The sequence below is a fragment of the Saccostrea cucullata genome, unplaced genomic scaffold (assembly GCF_032062105.1).
Source record: "Saccostrea cucullata isolate Sc308-1 unplaced genomic scaffold, CSIRO_AGI_Scuc_v1 ctg5642, whole genome shotgun sequence".
In the NCBI taxonomy this organism is placed as follows: domain Eukaryota; kingdom Metazoa; phylum Mollusca; class Bivalvia; order Ostreida; family Ostreidae; genus Saccostrea; species Saccostrea cuccullata.
In genome coordinates this window covers 35,944-55,410 of record NW_026935734.1, presented here as the reverse complement: position 1 = coordinate 55,410, position 19,467 = coordinate 35,944, and the positions used below count along the sequence as shown (strand labels likewise).

The 19,467-nt window shown below is 31.0% G+C and overlaps 1 protein-coding gene across 1 annotated transcript; it reads left to right on the top strand.

The window, feature by feature from the left end:
- The first annotated feature begins 5,256 nt into the window (after window positions 1–5,256).
- Window positions 5,257–19,390, top strand: LOC134243641 (inter-alpha-trypsin inhibitor heavy chain H3-like). The gene is made up of 17 exons (XM_062725883.1): window positions 5,257–5,406; window positions 10,018–10,166; window positions 10,255–10,365; window positions 10,505–10,749; window positions 11,234–11,385; window positions 11,615–11,900; window positions 12,875–13,617; window positions 13,758–13,890; window positions 14,374–14,403; window positions 14,552–14,608; window positions 14,874–14,924; window positions 15,275–15,331; window positions 15,722–15,763; window positions 17,371–17,535; window positions 18,238–18,354; window positions 18,599–18,812; window positions 19,061–19,390. Exons 1-17 carry the CDS (start codon window positions 5,326–5,328, stop codon window positions 19,281–19,283), a joined length of 2,856 nt encoding a protein of 951 aa, XP_062581867.1. The 5' UTR covers window positions 5,257–5,325; the 3' UTR covers window positions 19,284–19,390.
- Window positions 19,391–19,467: the final 77 nt, after the last annotated feature.

Genomic DNA, 19,467 nt, shown 5'->3' with positions numbered 1-19,467 from the left:
TCTAGATGCTAATATGTACCGAAGTCTGTAATTATTCAATAGCATCCATATTCTTGTGATTTATGTTCAAGAGAACTTATCTGCCATGTGCAATGACAGAAAATGTTTATAACAGTTGTGATTTTGTTTTAGTACAATAGGGTACATGAGTGTTTCACACCTTATCTCAGTAAAAATATTAATATCTATTTTTTGTTTGAAGTAGATAAATTATCTCTTATTGTAAATCAGAACAAAACATGCACTGTTAATCAATATATTCTACGAGTTGGGACCTACGTTAAATTAATGTAAAATTTATTACGATGATAAGCAAAAAAAAAACAAAAAAAACAAAAGCTATTTCATATGAAAAAACAATTTTCTAGACTATGTTTTCAAGCAACCTACACTGTACTTAAAATTAGAGAAATGGTTGTTCAAAACATTTAAACATAGGAAGGACAATAATATGTGCATAGTCTGTTGAAAAATATCAGATGTGCATACTTAAAGTACAATGCTTCTGAACATAAAAAATTTTTAGTTTGATATGTAAATAAAATTTGGACGTTTTGTTTGTTGTTTGTATGATGTTTAACGTCCCTCTCGAGAATTTTTCACTCATATGAAGATGCCACCACTTGCCCATGGAGAGTAGGAAATTTTGTCTTATACTCGGTATTCATGGCCATTGAGCAGGGAGGGATCTTTTTCGTGTCAGCACCTACCGCGACACGGGACATTGGTTTATACAGTCTAATAAGAAGGTCTTCATGTCCCATGTAAAACTTTTATCACCACTGTGCCTCCCCCCATCCCCCAGGGGGTGTCATGATTTGAATAACACTATCTGAGGGTGCTTCATATCGAAAAGACTAATAATGGATTTGTTGCTCTTGAGAAAAGACTTTTTTTTCTATAAATTCCTGTTTAAAACGTTGATACCCCATTGTAGACCCACCCTATCCTCAGGAGTCTTAATATGAACACATTTGAATCAACAGTACCAAAGGATGCTTCCTGACCAATATTACTAAACATGACCTTATTTCCTACAGATTTCTATCTAAAAATTTGATTCCTCATTGTGATCCAGTCCTATCCCCGGGGTCATCATTTTAAACGAACTTGAGTCCAAAGTACTTGAGGATGCTTGTAAATCAATATGACTAAACATTGCTTTGCAGTTCTTGAGAAAAACGTTTTAGAGATTTTTTTTTAATATATATTCCTATGTAAAACTGTGTGACCCAAGCCAACTGGGATAATTATTTGACCAAACTTGAATCTACCCTATATAAAGAAGGTATTCTGTGTTTCAACTCTTTTGGCTTAGTGGTTCTTGAGAAGATTCCTAAGTCATGCTATAGCAATTGTTATCTCTTTCTGAATTATCATCCTTTTGAAAAGGGGCCTGACCCTTTTTAGAACAAATTTGAGTCCACTCATCGAAGCTTGCTTTGTGGCAAATTTGATTCAATTCTATTCTAATTCAGACATTTTAAACATTAAGAGATATGGTGATCTTATGACCATAGAGTGTAGGGCAGCGCCACGAGAATTCCATACAAATCGAAAGCACGTTTTCGACTTGCTTAGCTAGCCGGGCGGTCTAGTGCGCTGTTCCTGTACTGCTACTTAATTATTTGAATCTAAAAACAAAAAAATGAATTTTTTATAACAAATATTTGGGACATATACTGATTTTCAGGGAGTTTCTCTGCTTAAATGTTAGTCGAAGACAGTGATGGGGTAATTGTAATCGTAACAATTTGCCAAGTAATCATAAGTAATCAGTAATCATCCATTTTTCTGATTACAAGTAACCGTAATTTAATCGATTACTCAGAAAAAAGTCCTGTAATCATGATTACTTTTTGATTACTTTATGATTACAAAATTAAATAAAGTTCATATAGTCATGATTTTTGATGATATTCAGTGAATAATTTTCAGTGTACAAATTTGTTTATAAGCAAAAGCTATTATAAATTTAAAGGATATATTTAGCTAGGTATCTTCTTCTAATGCTTCCAAAAATGCTCATAATCAGGTCCATTGTCGAGACATTGTGTAAATCATATCATTTCCTTGCTATATTCAGTAGTCATTTCAAAATACTTTAGCAGCTTATTTAGCAAATTGCCATTTTTGACTAGATATATATATATATATATATATATATATATATATATATATATATATATATATATATATATATATATATATATATACTGAAAGAAAATTTCTACAGGATCATTTTAAAGTTTGATTTTTTTTCAATTAACTAAAATGTGTTAAATGCAACATTTTGTTTTCCCTATAAATCTTTTTAAATATCAATTAAATAAATGTTCCTTTATTGAGATGTGTATTCTAAAACCACATTGTTTGATTTGCATGCACATGAAAAGATATGCAAATTAATTACAGGTATACTTAAGGTAAGTCAGCTTGGGTAATAACAATTAATGAACTATTCATGCTTGTCCGGTCAATCTGTTAATTGTAGTAAAAACATCTAATAATTGGCAGCTTTATTGAAAAGTTCATTTTTCATCAAGAAGGTCAATTACTTGTGTAAAAGTCCTCTATCGAATCCTTTTATCCTTATCTATAATTATGTCCACTTTGATTTTTTTCTATCTCTCTCAATAATAACACAGTTATTTACTTGTATTAAAAGATAGAAATCAAATGATATAAGATAAATCTCATGCATCTATATAAGTACATGTATCATCAAACTTTGTCTGTATTCAACCTCATAAATAAAAACTATTTTAAAAAAAGAGAAAAAAACATACCGTTGTTCTTGAACATTAAACAAAAATTTTTTATGTAATCTAAAGTAATCATAAGTAATCATGATTACATAAAGGAAAAGTAATCAGATGTAATTGATTACTTTGAAAAATGTCTGTAATCAGCTTGTAATCGATTACTTTTAAAATCCAAAGTAATTGTAATTTAATCGATTATTTTTTAAAGTAATCGACCCCTTCCCTGGTCGAAGATCTAGACTTCAGACTATCAATCACAACTTCAAAACAACTTTATCTCGGAAATCCAAAATGTTCATTCGGAATAAGAATTTCCAAATTGCTTTTTAGCATCACGATATTTTTTTTACATCTATGCGTTCAGCAGTATTTAATTAAATTTTAATTCATCAACTAAATAGTAGATGGTGAACTGTAACTAAAATACTGAGGCAAAAACATTATTTCTTCTGTTAAAACAATATGTATAAAATAAAATAGTTGATTGAATGCGTCAATAGCAAAAAAGAGGATAGTAAATAAAGTGATTAATTTATTTTCATTAGTTTAGTTAGGTATTGAAAGCACACTGATATTTATTCAGAATTAGAAACATTCTATATTTTAATAAACAAATATTAATGTCTTTCGTATTATTGAAATATAAATGAATACATTTTAAAAGACTATCTTTTAAAATATTTTTATACATAAAAATTAGAATATCATCTGTTTTAAAAAATAATAAAATTAAAAAAGAATAAGTACAGGGTGTTTCACAATATATGTCACACATCTAAATGGACATAATCTGAATATCGAGCATGATACCGAAAATACCAAGACACTATAGATACATGTAAGCATAAAGATCTTGAATTATGATATTGCAAAATATCGGGAAAATTATAATATACCATGAAGTAGCCAATGATATACCGGTAATCAGTGATATCATAATTTCAGTTGTTCCCAAAATGGAGGATAACTTGCAGCAAAAATTTGTATTGTACAGGTTGTGATGATGAAAAATATCCAGACCAGAAATTGCTGTCTGGTTTAGAAATATTAAGAATAATTAGAGAGTTTGCACAAAGTTATAATGTATAGGTGAAAGGCAGTTAAATCCCCCCCCCCCCAAAAAAAGTCAAGAAGAGAAGAGAACAATATCAAACTGAAGTCAATCGTTGAGAAAACCTCACGAACGTTAGATCTGAGTTTAGGAAAATGGATAGTTACAATACCGGTAATTGTATCAAGTGTATTTAGAAATCTTAAATTTGAGCTAAGTGTGTCTGCAAAAAAGATTTCAGCATTTAAGGCCAATTGACATTCAGAGTCGGTTTAAATTTGCAAGATTGATTGAAAGAAAGAGCGAAAGAAGTGGACACCAATTAACGCACACCGGTAGTTTTGAAAGTACATTTATTAATATTTACATGCAACTTTAATTTAAAAAGATAATGCACTTTGGAAGTTCTAAAAAGCCAGATATAAAACAAGAAAAGTCTCAAGTATCCCGTGAAACTTACAAAACAGTGGTCAGAAATCTCTAAGCTTTAGTCTATTAAGTTATTTAGGGCAATGTTGGGAATACACTTGGAGAAATAACATTTTAGGATTTGTTGCCGTAGTAACTGAAGTGGAGAATGTTGGATACTTCTGATTAAAAAAAATAATTTTGAATATTTGCTGATTAAAATGATACATAAAATGTATATGTAGCTACATGTATTGTTGTCATTTATCTGTCTGTCTTAAGATGTGTGGCATATATTGTGAAACACCCTGTACGTAAAATTTTTAGTATTTGATTAAATATTTAAAAAAATAGTGAATCGTAATTTGTATCATGGTAATTTACATATATTTTTCTGGATAGAGAAATTCTCTAATGACGATTGTCAATTTCCATCAGCTGCTACAGTATAACCCAAAGGATAATATTATCGTGAGTTTTTTTTTTCGGCCGATCTGTAGGTCCAATCATTTATTATAAAAACTCGATATTATGAAATATTATCATTGTGTCATATGTTTTGCTGTTAGACATTTCACTGAACTACATGTATCACCCATGGATCCATCGTAAAAAAAAAAACAGCACTGAGCCCTTGCTTCATGTACTAGTATATATTTATATTAACTTTTAATTTAAGTGTTTTCTTTTCAAACATAGAATGTCTACTTTTCTGGAAATCCAATATTTTTATGCAAATTTTCCAAAGTCAAGTTTACCTTATTATATTTACATTATTTTTTTAATCGCCTTGTTAATTACATGAGTGTATTGTTTTCCTTTCAGTTTCATCTCTAATTAGGAGATACTTTTGTTAAAACACGACATAAACATTCTATACCTACATGCAGACACACCTGTTTAAATCAAATGTGTCAACAAGCAAATTAAACACATTAGATGATAAATAACTGTTTTCACACAGCGTGACAATATATACGTCATAAAGATAACCAGGGGGTTTCCATAGGTCTATTTTTGTTATTGTTCAAACTGAATGCGTACAAAATTATGCTATATAAATATCATTTAACTTAATTTTATCTAGTTTTAATCTGAAGAATGGGAATATATAAAGGATTTATTGCGTGTGGAGCATTTCTCATGTGCCTCGTTTCGTCACAAAAATTAAAAACACCTGAGGTAGGGAACTTTTCAGTCATAATCTCTTTGAAGGAGCGAAAATCTTCATAAAAATCCTCAATTTAATTTTAATCAGATTGATAAATCCTTTAATTTTGCTTAAAAATAATGGTTTAATATCCTCTTTAAATCACGTTTAAGACTGCCAAAACAGGTACCAAATTTTATGAGAATTTCTATACGTACACTAAAAATGTGTTTAGATGATAGACCACGCATTCTCAATTTATAGTCTCAATTCGACTTTGGGAAAAGTCAAAAAAATTTGTGAACTGAAACTAACACTTTTATATGTCATTTGAAACATGAAGGTGTATAGTTATTAAAAATCACAATTTGATTTACATACTTCATGCTGTGTTTTGTTGACCTCCTTCGAAATGAATTCCGATGTTGGAGGGCTAATTTTACACCAAGATATTTACGTGATGTTGAAAAGCCATATGTGGAAACGAAAGAATTTTTTTGAAAAATACAAAATTAAAATAATACACATCAAATTTTGTTAACTATAAACATGTATGAAACCGTTTAAGCACATTTGTAAAAGGGTGTGCAATCTTTGATTCAATTATTAGTAAAAACAAAACAGGCATAATTTTCATTTAAATGAAATTATTTTCTTTTTATTTTAAAAAGTTTTTATCAGATCTGACGATAAGCTAAATAATGACAATATTCCCTAAAATGCTTCATTATTTGATTCTTTATTAATCTGTTCAGAGAAACGCACATCATTTAAAATATCAGAAGGTAAAAATATTTCGCCATTGCATGATTAAAAAGTGTTTGTTAAATATCACGTAAATATCGCGCATAGATATATCATACAAAAATAAAGTATATTCGGGGAAAAGTGAATATAATATTACAAATTATTGAATTTTATGAATTTTCTTATCTGTGCTCTTGACAAAGGGTTGCACTGAAATTTCAAGTTATGACTTATCTATAGAGGATTTATTTAGTTTATGACACCCCCTTCCACCATTTACACTGTAATTTGTTGATTATATCAAATGCTTAATTGCTTGTGAAAACTTTATCGTCAAATCTCAAAAACAAAACAAAGCTTCCCCCACCACCCTTAAAAAGGTTTGTTAATAATTGCAGTTGCATATTACATGTGCTCTATAGAGCAATATACGTACATTCTACATTAATATAACGTAAAATGAATTTTCAGTACATTTAAGCATAGAGGCATTCGATCGTTCTAAGTTCTATGTCTAAGCAACAATTTAAATGGGAAAAATTAGGTGCACAATTTAATACATGTATTTCTTGCAAAGCAACAAAAATGGAAATGGATTCAATTTCGACCAGTTTCTTGACACCACACACCCATAGCCGTCTTTTTTCTTTAATCCGATGTGGAAGAACCCCCCCCCCCTACATGCAGCGCAGCGCTCATTTTCTGGAATTATATTTTCTATGAAAAATAATATATTCTTCTTCAAAATGTTTAGCTTGGTATACAATTTAGGTGTATATAACGATTTTTTTAAGTTGAAGATACACTATCAGTTCAAACAAGCAGCAAAATACAAACTTTAAGTAAGTTTTGTTTCAGATTTACGTCCCGAATGATAACGTGCAATACACTTAAAACTATGCAATATAAACCAATTGCTCAAAATGGAAACATTCGCTTATTAAACCACAGTTCTACTTGTGAATAATATGTCAATTCAATTTTCAAATCACACGGAAGCACAAGATAATGTGTAAAATATGTTCACCTTTGCATGTACACTTCCATTTGCATTTCTGCACTCTCGTTACAGAAAAAAATGTCATTTTAAGAATCAGATTATTTCTTCATGTTTTTAGTTTTTTAAATCATCAAGATTCACTCGCAAATTTGTTCAAACAGCTTTAGAATGTAATTCTAATTTACTTTAAAACATGGTAACGTAAATATTGGTAACGTAAATATCTTTCTGAGATTTATCGTAACTTTTAATGCTGTTGTTTAATTATTCCACTGTTAATTAAAGGCATATTCTAATGCTCGAGTGTAAGGCAATTTGACCCATAGGAAACAGTGTAGTTCTCTTACTTAATTTGTGAATAAATACTAAAACGTAAATATCGATGAATTTTTTAACCATTGGACTCATAAGAAAAGGGGGGCTATTTTTTTTATAAATACAGATAAGCAGTGTCTTTTTTACCATTCCATGCAATGGAACAGGTGTTCATGATGTTAAAAAGTTACAACTTAATCTTAATGAGTCAGTTCAGCAATCCTTCCAGTCCTTTTGAATTTCCAAATGGAAAAGTAATAATTTTGCGGTGACATCAAAATTTGATAAATTTATTAAAATTTTAAAAAAAATTGTGCCACGCGTATGTGTGAAGGGTGTGGTATTCAGAAAATATAACTCAAATGTAGGACAATCTTACTAAGAAAAAGATATGTAAGTGATTTATAACTTCTTTTTGGTTTAAAATAAAAACTACACTATGATCGGCGACAGTAACGTAAATATCGATTTCTGCTATAAAATGCGATTTTCGCCTAAGACAATCAAACAATTGTTGTATTTTAATCAACAACCAACAATGGTTCATATGACTTGCAGAAAATAAAATTTATTAGAAATATTATATAACTTAAAACACGGTACATTATTTAAAGCGAATTGAGACTATAAATTGAGAATGCGTGAGACATTTTCCTATAGGCATATTCTTGTGACACTCTTTTATGCATCGAATTCTAAACACATTGAATTTCATCACGTGTAATGTAAAAAGTGTTTAGAGCCTAAACACTTACATGTTAAGACTTTAAACACTTTACAAAACATATTATGATACATATTTACAAATTAAATACTTGGATGTTTTCATTGTCTTCCTGCAAAAAAACTTAAAATATAAAAATTGTTTTAATTTTAAATTTAATTCAAAGAACATTCAAACATGGATTTATTATAAAGAATTTTAAATTATATATACATATATGTTGAAAAATATATATTTTTACACGCAGGTTTTAATTCTAATCAGCGTAGCAAGCACTTATTCCTCATGTCTGTATCAAGTTTAACTTTCAGCAATTCTTTCACTGAGCAACACATGCATATTTTGTTTTTATCAGTGACTGTCAGTAATTTATCCACTTCCATAATGTAAGAATGTTTTTGGTTTGTTCAAAGCTATAACGAACAGCAGACCTCACAAAATTCAGTTTCCTCTACGAAGTAATAAGTGCTGAAAAATGAAAGAACGATGTCATTGTGGACTTGGAGAAGGCAGCAGTTCCTCTGATATTTTTTCCTTTGTATTTTTGCTTTTAAGTTCCATGTGCACCATATCCTTTAAGAAAGAAATTTAAATTTTATTAAAATATGCTCCTCAATGGCTGGAGTTGTATGAATTTTTTTTATATGTTTGATAGCTTTTATTGTGCTACTTTTACTTATTCTCATTTAACCACTATATAGTACTGATACCGATATAGATATTATTAATGAACATTCTATATAATGTACTCCTTTCTATATTTCAGAATGCAAAATAACCGAAGGGAATCTTGATCTACAACTATATGTGTAACCGCATGTTTATTTACGTAGCCCATTGTGGTCAATTTATGTAAAATAAAAATAATTGTAAACATACGGACGGACGTACATAATCGTAGTAATGTTGCATTTAAATTTAAAATATCTTCATGATTATCACTTTGATAAGCATTCACTTCCTGTCATTCATCTTCTTAAACTTCTTAAACAAATAAAAAAAAGAAAAAAAGAAAAAATAATTTTTTTAAGAACATGAATTATATAATAAAATACACCGTACATGGTTGATATATTTGTTTCCTTTATGATTTTGATTTATTGTTTTTATCTACATTAAATAAAAAAAGATGAATTGATTGAAAAAGTTTTTTCTGTGTTTTGAAAAGCATTTTTTTTAAACAATAGAAAAAAGTGGAAAAATTTTTCACTTTACTTTTAACAAAAACGCTGACATACTGGATTTAAAGACAGAAAAGAAATTTATGAGGGATTTTTTCGTAAATTTACACTTTTTAAATTGAATTTTCTGCGAAGAAGCCAATTTTTAATGTGTAGAAATAATTTTACAGTTTATCACTTTACAATAAAGATTAATATAAATTATTAACCAAGATTCTTGATAATTCTATTTTGTTTTTTCTAAAATACTGCGCAAAAATATATAATCTGCTAAAAGTTTTCCATAAAATTCCTTGATATTATGGGAAACTGTGTCATATCAAAAAGTAAAAATAGGAGGTGCAATTTGTGGCAATTTGTAATGAAGATTCTATGAAATTTTTATCAAATTTCATTCAGTGGTATGAGAGGAACTGCGGATAAGAAATGGGTACCCCAAAGCGTAACTGATAGACAGAATGACGTACAGACAGACGGACGGACATACCGATTACTATTACTATTCAAGCGAGGGTATATACACTGACCTCGACATTTATCGATAAGGACGAATACATTCTGCATACAAAGAATAATTGTCCCATTGTGGGACGTGGAGGCTAATACTTCGTTTAATTACGTTAAACAAACAAAACGATAACATAAAACCTTCAAATTAATGCAAAATTTTATTCAGGTATATTACCTTCATGTCACCTCGGAAATTGACTTCCGGTTTGCCAAAACTGTAGTAACCAGTAAAGTTGTCAATAAGGAACCGGGTGCGAGGGAAGCCGTGTTCGATCTAACTCTTCCAAATGAGGCTTTCATAACAGCATTTAAATTGTAAGTAAAAACCAATAACAGAAATGATCTTGCCTTGCATTTGGTTTATTTTCAAATATGGTATCTGTCATGAAGAAATATTTTGAAGGACAATAAATGGCACAGAAATTAATGGCAAAGTGAAAGAAAAGGAACAAGCCAAACAGGAATTTGAGGCTGCCAAAGCAAAAGGACAGAGTGCAGGTCATATTGTAGCCAAGTGAGTACAATTCATTGTATACCTCTAAATACCTGACTGACCTGATCTTTCTCTTTTATGAAGAGACAACCCATAAGTGGTCAATCCAATAAATTGCAAACTTAATAATACGTACATTACTGAAACAAATTTTTCGCAGGCCCAGAGAAACAAATAAATTTCAAATTCAAGTCAATGTAGCAGCCCAAGAAAAGGTGACATTCGAGTTAACATACCGGGAACTTCTCACACGAACTAAAGGTCTATACAACCATGTTATTTACATCAATCCTGGACAAGTGGTAGACGACTTAAAGATCAACGTCTTGATAAAGGAATCAAGAAATATAACTACCATCAAAACCCCGCCAATAAGAAATGATCTTCTTACGGAAGGTCCTGAAGGTATTAAAAATATATAAATAAACATAGCAATAGAATCAAGAACTGAACATATTCATATTTGAAATCTTAAGTAAGAATTTGAATCTATAGAGATAGAAATCGTGGGCAGTAGATTGTATAAGATGTGTGATACTGTAAAGGATAATATTTACATTTTAATATTTCTTTATCCTAGACAAAACTACAAAATAGTAAAAGTACTACTTTATTTTTTACAAAACATCACATGTGGGGCGGGACAAATAAAGACAGAAGCAAGGGTTGTAGAACGTGAATTTGTGGAATCAAGGGCATGCAAATATAAGAAATAACTGTCAGATCTTTTGGTTTCATGATGATGATCAATCGATTGGATTGCGTGATAATTTTAATCTTAAACCCCTTCGGTGCTTCATATGCACATTATCACGCAAGCCAATGGATTGATCATATCATGAAACTAAAAAGAGTTATACTCAAATAATCATATTCTTCTATTTTGAAGGAACCAACCAGCTTGCCGTGGTTGACCGTATATCTCCTACAAAAGTCTTTATTTCATACGAGCCGTCCAGAGCAGAACAAGAGCCCGGAATCTCTGGTCAGTTTATTGTCCAGTACGACGTGGACAGAAGTGACAATGCTGGGGATATTCTGGTAAATCTTACAATTCTTATGAAAACGTTTTTTTTCTTCTCATATCAAAAGTATTAGAAACGACTATGCAAGTCAGTAAAAAAGAATTGAAAAAATATAAAAATGAACGTACATTTCCTACTGATGAATTTAAAAGAAAACTTAACAATAATATTGCTACATGTATACTGTTTAGTAGAAGTCTAAACATAAAAAAGAATATTTTATTATTAAAACAATACATCTTCAGGTAATGGATGGTTATTTTGTACATTTCTTGGCACCCAAGGGAATCGAACCGATGCCAATGGATATCGTGTTTGTACTGGATAAAAGTGGTTCAATGAGTGGGACAAAGATGGGACAGCTTCAAGAATCTATGTATAAGATTATAGACGATATCCGGCAAGAAGATAAGATCCTGATCATTGCGTTCGACTCTTCGCTGTCGTACTGGAAACCTGAATTTGTCCAGGCAACATCTTCAAACAAAAACGCAGCCAAAGAGTATATTAGAAAGACGGATGCAAGCGGAGGTATTGTATATTGGGAAATTTTCGCCCCCTTCGCCCTCTTCATAATTGGGCGAATTTAAGAGGGGGCGAATTCGAAGAATACCGCAAAATTTCTTAAACAGAACTTATGATTGGACGAATTTAAAACGGGGTAAAATTGTGTGCAAGTGCAAGAGGATGAAAATAACCCTGTATACAGCATATTTTCTCAATTATCTTATATGAATGGTTGCTTGTTATTTTGGCTGATATATGTATATGCGTATTTAAGCTTATGCGTATTTTAGCGTATGAATATTAAATGCAATTTATATCATATATGTGATTATAAGTTAAAACTATATGTAATATGTATTCACTAAACAGTCAAATTCAACACATCAAAGTCCTTTAATTTTTGGGACAAAATCAAATTTAAAAAAATCAAAGAGCGTCCAGAATGTACATCAACATTCCCATGAAGTATGAGAAGCATTAATTATGAAGACACCTAACCCACTTAAAAAAATATATGTATAAAACAAACATCATAGACTTAAGTTTTAGATAGTAATAGACACTATTAATTTGTTTTCAATATATTTCTTTCGAAAACTGATGAATTGATCTAATTCTGAATCAGTACACGTGGAAGAAAACCTTTTTTTCTTTCTTATATACACAAATAAATTAACATAACTGGTATGATATTAATATACTTTCTCTATATATATTTGAGCAAACGAAAAAAAATTCTTAACCTATTATATTTTAGAGGAGAAGAACAGAGGCCATATCGACGATCTAAGCACCAATGGCTTTTGTTTAATATTAGTTCACATTTTATTGCACTAAAAAAAAACAAACATTCTAAGTGCATATTTTTTAAGAGTGTGTTGTAAAGATACCTAATAGAAATAAATTGAAATTTAAATTATATAGTACAATCTGTATACCACCAAGAATATTCCAAAAAATCACATGCTTTTGAAAAATGTTCTTATTTCAACCTTCAGGGACAAATATAGATCTTTCATTAAGAGAAGGTCTTCAGAAACTAATGCAAATTAGTGGAACCAAAGGGAGAGCATCTCTGATGGTTTTCCTAACCGATGGACAAGCCACTTCTGGAGAAACCAGAACTGAAAGAATACTAGAATACGTCAAGAAACAAAACGAAGCCCAACTGCCTATTTTCAGTCTTGCCTTTGGAAGAGGCGCTGACTTTGATATAGTCAAAAGACTTGCAGCACAGAATAACGGGTTTGCAAGAAAAATCTACGAAGATGCAGATGCAGCTCTCCAGATAGCTGGATTTTACGAAGAAATTTCAACCGTTTTACTGAAGAATGTCTCATTCAACTATGTTGATGGAACACTCTATGACACTACAGTTACTGAGACCAACTTCAACACTTACTTCAGAGGTACCGAAATGGTTGTTGCAGGAAAAGTAAAAGATCTGAACAAGCTACAATCAGGCATGACTGTAAATGGAGAAGGAAGTAGAAACAGCGTGTCTCTTCGCATACCTGCCAATCACGGAATCATTATTCCATGGCCAGTCCATCCTTTTCCTCCACGTCCACCCAGACCATTCCCCACTCCTTTACCCCCTGTGACCACGAGAAATCCAGGAATGATGGAGAAACTTTGGGCGTATTTGTCTATCAAACAAATGCTAAGAGATAAAGATACACTCAATTCACCGGCAGAGATCAAAAAGTTAGAAGACAAAATTCTCCAGCTCTCTCTAAAGGTATAAATAAATAAAGATAAATTTATTTATTGCTTTGATAAAAAAATTCTTTAAAAGTAAATACAAATGCAATCTCTGGTGAATTTGATTATGAAATAATGTAATGATCACGAAAAATGATGAATTTCTTGATATTACAGTATCAGTTTGTAACGCCACTTACTTCTATGGTGGTGACTCTGCCTGATAAAACCAAAGCTAATCCAAGTGAGGTTAAGGCATCAGAATCCATTCCGACTGACTCTTTGTCTTCTAGCTGGTCTTTGAACAGAGGTTGGCTTTTTTTTATCTTTATACAAAAACGAAATAATTAATTACATGTTATAAAAAATCTTAAAATGTTAGTACTTTTTTAAATACATGAGTTAAATATAGTTAAGGGAAAGTCAAAGTTTTTTTTTGATTTCAGATTACTTAATGCGTTCTTCATTTCATACATGGATATGTTTTCATATTGAATAAAATCATCACTTGTACTCTCATATATTATTTCAAAATAATTTCACACCACTGTTATCCAATTAAAAAGAGTTTAAGCTTTGAAATCTCATAAAAAAATTAAATTAAAAAAGTAAAGTTTCATTGTAAAACAGAGTAAAGCAAATTTTTACTGTAGCTTGTTTAAGTAAACTAAAGTTACATGTAACTATAATAATATTTTTGTTGTAGGGATGTATCACGAATAATAGTCACAATAAGTGAAAGAAAATAAAGTATTGATATAGAATATAATGAATAAATCTCTTTGCATTATAGGGGCACCTGCACCACAACTAATGCCAAATGGTTAGTTTACCTTTTTTCTTTATGGTACACATGATACAAAAATTCATATCTAGCTATTTATTTGCATAAACGTGTTTGAATCATTTTTACTTCTAATGACATTTTTTTTTTCTCCAAATCCCATTTTACCACATTTATTGTATTATAGGTGGTGCCAATGCAATGATGTTTCCTCCATCGGTATCCTCATTTGGTTCTCAACAAAGTAAGTCTTAGCATTTATTGAAAAAACATGAATATTTTTTCATTTCTATTTCGTTCTAGGCAAAAACTGGTCATATAACTGACATATACATGGTATACATGTATATTTTTTAAAAACGTGAATATTCTTTCCAATTCTATTAGTAAAAGCAAAACAGAAGATACACAACTTTTTTTTCTACAAGTTTTTGTTTTTAAGAATAGCGTTAAAATTAAAAAAAAAAAATAGGAAGCTTTCTTACAGCTTGTATATAAATTTGTTTTAGGAGCACCACCATCTAATCGATTTGGATCGAATAGGAAAAGCTCAAGAAGGGGTAGGTAATACTATATAAAATAATTTTTTTTCCCAATAAATGTATCAAGGTTATCATGCAACTTAAATGAATTCTCTTGTATTGTGTTCATTTAGAATTTGAAGGTTGTCATTATTGAAAAAAAATTGTTTATAATGCATTGTTTACATTGAATTGCTTTAGAATTTGATAAATGGTATTTCCCCCATATTAAAGATTATTTAACTATATATAACTGAATAATGTAACCGTAATTGAGTGAAGAGTTCCTAATGGTAAAGTGAGAATTTCCTTAATAGAAAATAGTACCACTGAAAAAAAAAATACTTGTGATCTTTTTTTCTTATTTTACCACATTTTTTGTATTATAGGAGGTGGTAATGCAATGATGTTTTATCAATCTTTATCCTCATCTGGAGTTCAACAAAGTAAGTCCTAGCATTATTTTTGAAGCTTGAAATATTCTTTTATTTTTTTTTATTCTAGGCAGAAACTAAACATATAACTGATATGTATATTTCGAACAAGCATAAGCAACTATCCCAGGAGGAGATACAACTTTAAAAAAAAAGTATTTAACAATGACTTCATGATATAAAGAAGGAAGCTTTCTTTCAATTTTATTTTATAATTTCATTTTTTACCCTCTTAAACTGCTCTCTGAATCAAAATGTGTTCTTTTTTGTTTATTACGTATCCAAGAGCTGAATTCGAGTTGAAAGTTTAGAGAATTTGTATTACGAGATTTTTCCAATGCCAATTTTAACTGTAGACCCTCCATCCTTGTGAGCTAAATAAAATTGTCCCTAATATTTCAGCTATTCAGCCAAGAATACTTAGTGGATTCAGTGTGATATCAAGTAAGTTTTCTTTTTATTTAATATCTGGTAAACAAAATTCAATCAAACTTTTTATTTGCATGAATGTGTTTGAATGACCTTTACTTTCAACGATATGCAATTTAATAAAAAAGAAAAGCAGAATAAAATCAAGAAGGGATGGCGCAAGGACCCCATCCCCCTGAAACTGAAATAAAAGTTATGTAACCTAAATTCTAACTTTAATACAAGAGGCCAATGGGCCTTATAGGTCACCTGCGTATCATGTAACAACTTTCCAACACTTCAATTTAATTTGTGTTTTAAACCAAAATCTATGAAAACAATTATGAAAGAGGACAATTATTTATCATAGCTATGCACTTAGCATGCTTACTTTGTTTACTCAATACCCAGTGGTAGATCAGAGTAACGAAGGGAAAATCCACTTTATGATCATCAGTTGTGCACCCCAACCCACAGGAACCACTGACCCTGGGGCCATATATTTCAAAATTTTGGAAATTTTATCACAAGTTTTAAATTTCTTTTCATCATAAATGGCTGAGTAAAACCAAGGAGCAGATTTGAAAGCATCACTTTATTTTCAGACAATGTGACCCCCCTCCCCCGCGGTAACCCTAACCTAGGGGCCCTGAAATGAACCATTTTAGAAAAGGTACCTTTCTCAATCATACATATTTACCTAGATAATTGGCATATTAACCAGGAGCAAAGGAAAAGACTTAATACATTTTCATTAGTTAGCATTCATTAATACCAGAACCCCTAACCCTGGGGCCATGAAATTCACAATTTTGGAAGAGGCAGCCTTATTCAACATAATCATGTACTTGGTAAGATTGTTTATTTAATACCCAGGAGCAGAGAAGTTTTCAAAAGAATTAGAGTCCCACCCTAACACCAGAACTCCTGACCCCGGGGCCAGGAAATTCACAATTTTGGAAGAGACAGTCTTATTCAACATATCAATGTACTTGGTTAGTTTATTTAATGCTCAGGGGCAGAGAAGAAGATTTTCAAAGAAATTCTGCATTTTTACTATGTAATCTATTTAGCCCCACCCTAACAACAGAACCCCTTATCCTGGGGCCATAAATTTCACAATTGTAGTAAACCCAATGCTGATTACAATCATGCAAACAGTTTGACTGCTTGATGTCCAGGAGTATGGAAGAGGATTTTTAAAGATTGCACTAATTTTAGTGGTTTTGGACCAACCCCTCAACGCCCAAGGACCATGAAATTCACAATTGTTGTTCCCCTTCACCCACAGATGTTTTATACCAAAATGTGTTGAGCGGTTGCAGAGAATCTGTAAATGTTCAAATGTTTACGCACGGCGCACGACGGATGACGCACGAAGACGGTCAAAAACGGATAGCAATAGGTTACCTGAGTTTACTCAGGTGACCTAAAAATCCTTTATATAGTATTCATAACAATTTTTAAGCTGGCAATTTTAGAAGAAAGAAAAACGTTTTTGTTAAATTGATTTGAAAATGATGTGTTACTTCCCCATTAGAACTATTACTAGTAGTAGTAGTTACTAGTAGTAACTAAAACTATATAATACAGTGAGCAATGGATTTATGTCTTTTATCTCGGCTTGTGCAATTCATTGTCAGTACCTAGCTGGAATTCATTACCTACAATACCTAGCTTCGACGCGAGATTCCCCCGACAGCGACCTCAAAGAAAACCATCCTTGTTCTTTACAACCACCACCACCACAACCACCACCACCACTCCAAAACCAGTACCGCCATCTGTACCAAAGGCAAGGACTCTAGGTAACTGTGTGGATATCAAATAGTGATAACATTCTTGTTGCATTTTCTCTCATAAATGTTTGTTTTTTATTACCATGAAAGATGAAATAACATATCTGTGTGATTTCTAAATAGTGATAAAGTTTTGTTGCATTTTCTTTAAGGTCAAGATCTAGTAAATAACTTGAGACTTATTTTTTGGTGTTAGATCCATTATGACGTCATAGTCAATTTCAACTTTCTTTTTCCCGTACTTTACGGCTTTAGCAGAATTATGTAGAAAATAAGGTATTTTCATGTCATTCAATTTGAAATCATATGAAAAGTAAACCGTATACCTTGATTAAATTTGATATTGATTTAAAGAAGAGGCCAAGAACATACTAATTACCGTTTTCTGAGAGACTGTAGCCAATCTGGATATATTTCCTTTGCCGAATACGGAAAAAACTCCCATATTCATGACCGGTTTTCTTAATTTTTTATTGAAAATGACAGTTTAAAACACAGTTTTTCATCTTGTTTACCAACAAATTATGCCCGAAAACACCTTATTTGACCAAGCTAAAGTTGTAAAGCATCAATAAAGGAACTAATTTCTCAAGTTTGATAAATCTGTAGGCGCCTTTCATTTACTAGATCTTGACTTAATAAATGTTATTTATTATTATCATTATTTCATATTGTAGTCTTCTTTAACAGCATTTATTTCAATATTCACAGAGAAATCCCAGGTTCCATCTTTTGGAGTTATCCTTCCTGGCCTAGCGAAACCCCTTTGCTTTGATTTACCTATGAGCTCATCTTCCATGTACACCATCTTGAAATCAACATCACCAGGTAGAATCAAGCCAATGAAATTAAAAAGAGTTGGGGCAAATATATGAATTATGCATTAATTACTATGACGTTATCCTAAACAACCATGGTTTTTTTTTCTTTTTAATTAACTGTACCATCCATAAATTTAAAATTTACTTTTCAAACGCACATGGATATATATAAAAAAATCTTTTGAAGATTTTTATTTGATTCTTAATTATTTTGGTTTGATCAATGATGTACTTTTTTGTTGTCATTACAGGCTACCGTATGGACGGTCAGTTTGGGACAGAGATGATTAATAAAATCACAGTAAGAGATGGCAGGGTAGTGAGCTTTACCGCCGACAGGAGAGACATTACCAAAACACCCGTTTATCAAAAGAATATTAATGACGTCACTGTAACAGCCATTAACACACCACTGGGTTTGCAACTCTGGGCGGAATTCACGACTACAAAAAATGACGTGGAGGGATCTTATGTAATTTCTTTAATATTCTTATTTCGGACAAAAAATAAAGTTATGTCTTGTGAAAAACATTCAAATCGAGGCTTGCTCTTTTGAATGTATTGTTAAAATACCAACTGCTTGAAATGCAGATTTATTTCAAGATTGTAAATAAATGTAATATTTTTTTCTTATTTCTGTTATATCCATATGTTTCATTCTAATTGCATGGAAAGTAAAACCTATAGTACATGTAAGATGTTTTATTATCTATCTTTGCAGCCATCTTCAGTGACTACAGTGGTAAACTCGTTGACATAGTCATGAAGTCGGGTGAATTTGTCGCTTATGTCGACCTGGTCAAGACAAATGGACAACAAACCTCTCTGGGAGCGATTACCAAGGAATTTGGGGACGGGGTGTGTTGGTACTTGGACAGTGAAACCATTAAGAAGTTTTACACAAATATGTCTCAATTCCAAGTTGCTGGAGTGTGAATCTGTTTGTCTTTTCCCTCTACATGTATGTTGAGGAAGTACTTGTTGAATATGAATCTGTTGAATTGTATTTATGATGCATTAAACACTACATGTGTATTAAATTATTTCATTGCTTTGTTTCTATCATTACTTTTGAGTACTAATGTTTTTTTTCATACTTTTTCATTAAGAAGCTAAATAA

Bases quoted from the DNA above. Each gene is read 5' to 3' on its own strand.
- LOC134243641 (XM_062725883.1), top strand. From the start codon at position 5,326: ATGGGAATATATAAAGGATTTATTGCGTGTGGAGCATTTCTCATGTGC. The intron at 10,167-10,254 runs GTAAGTAAAAAC...AATATTTTGAAG, and splicing joins TTCATAACAGCATTTAAATT to GACAATAAATGGCACAGAAA. The intron at 18,813-19,060 runs ATCTTATGTAAT...TTTATTATCTAT, and splicing joins ACAAAAAATGACGTGGAGGG to CTTTGCAGCCATCTTCAGTG.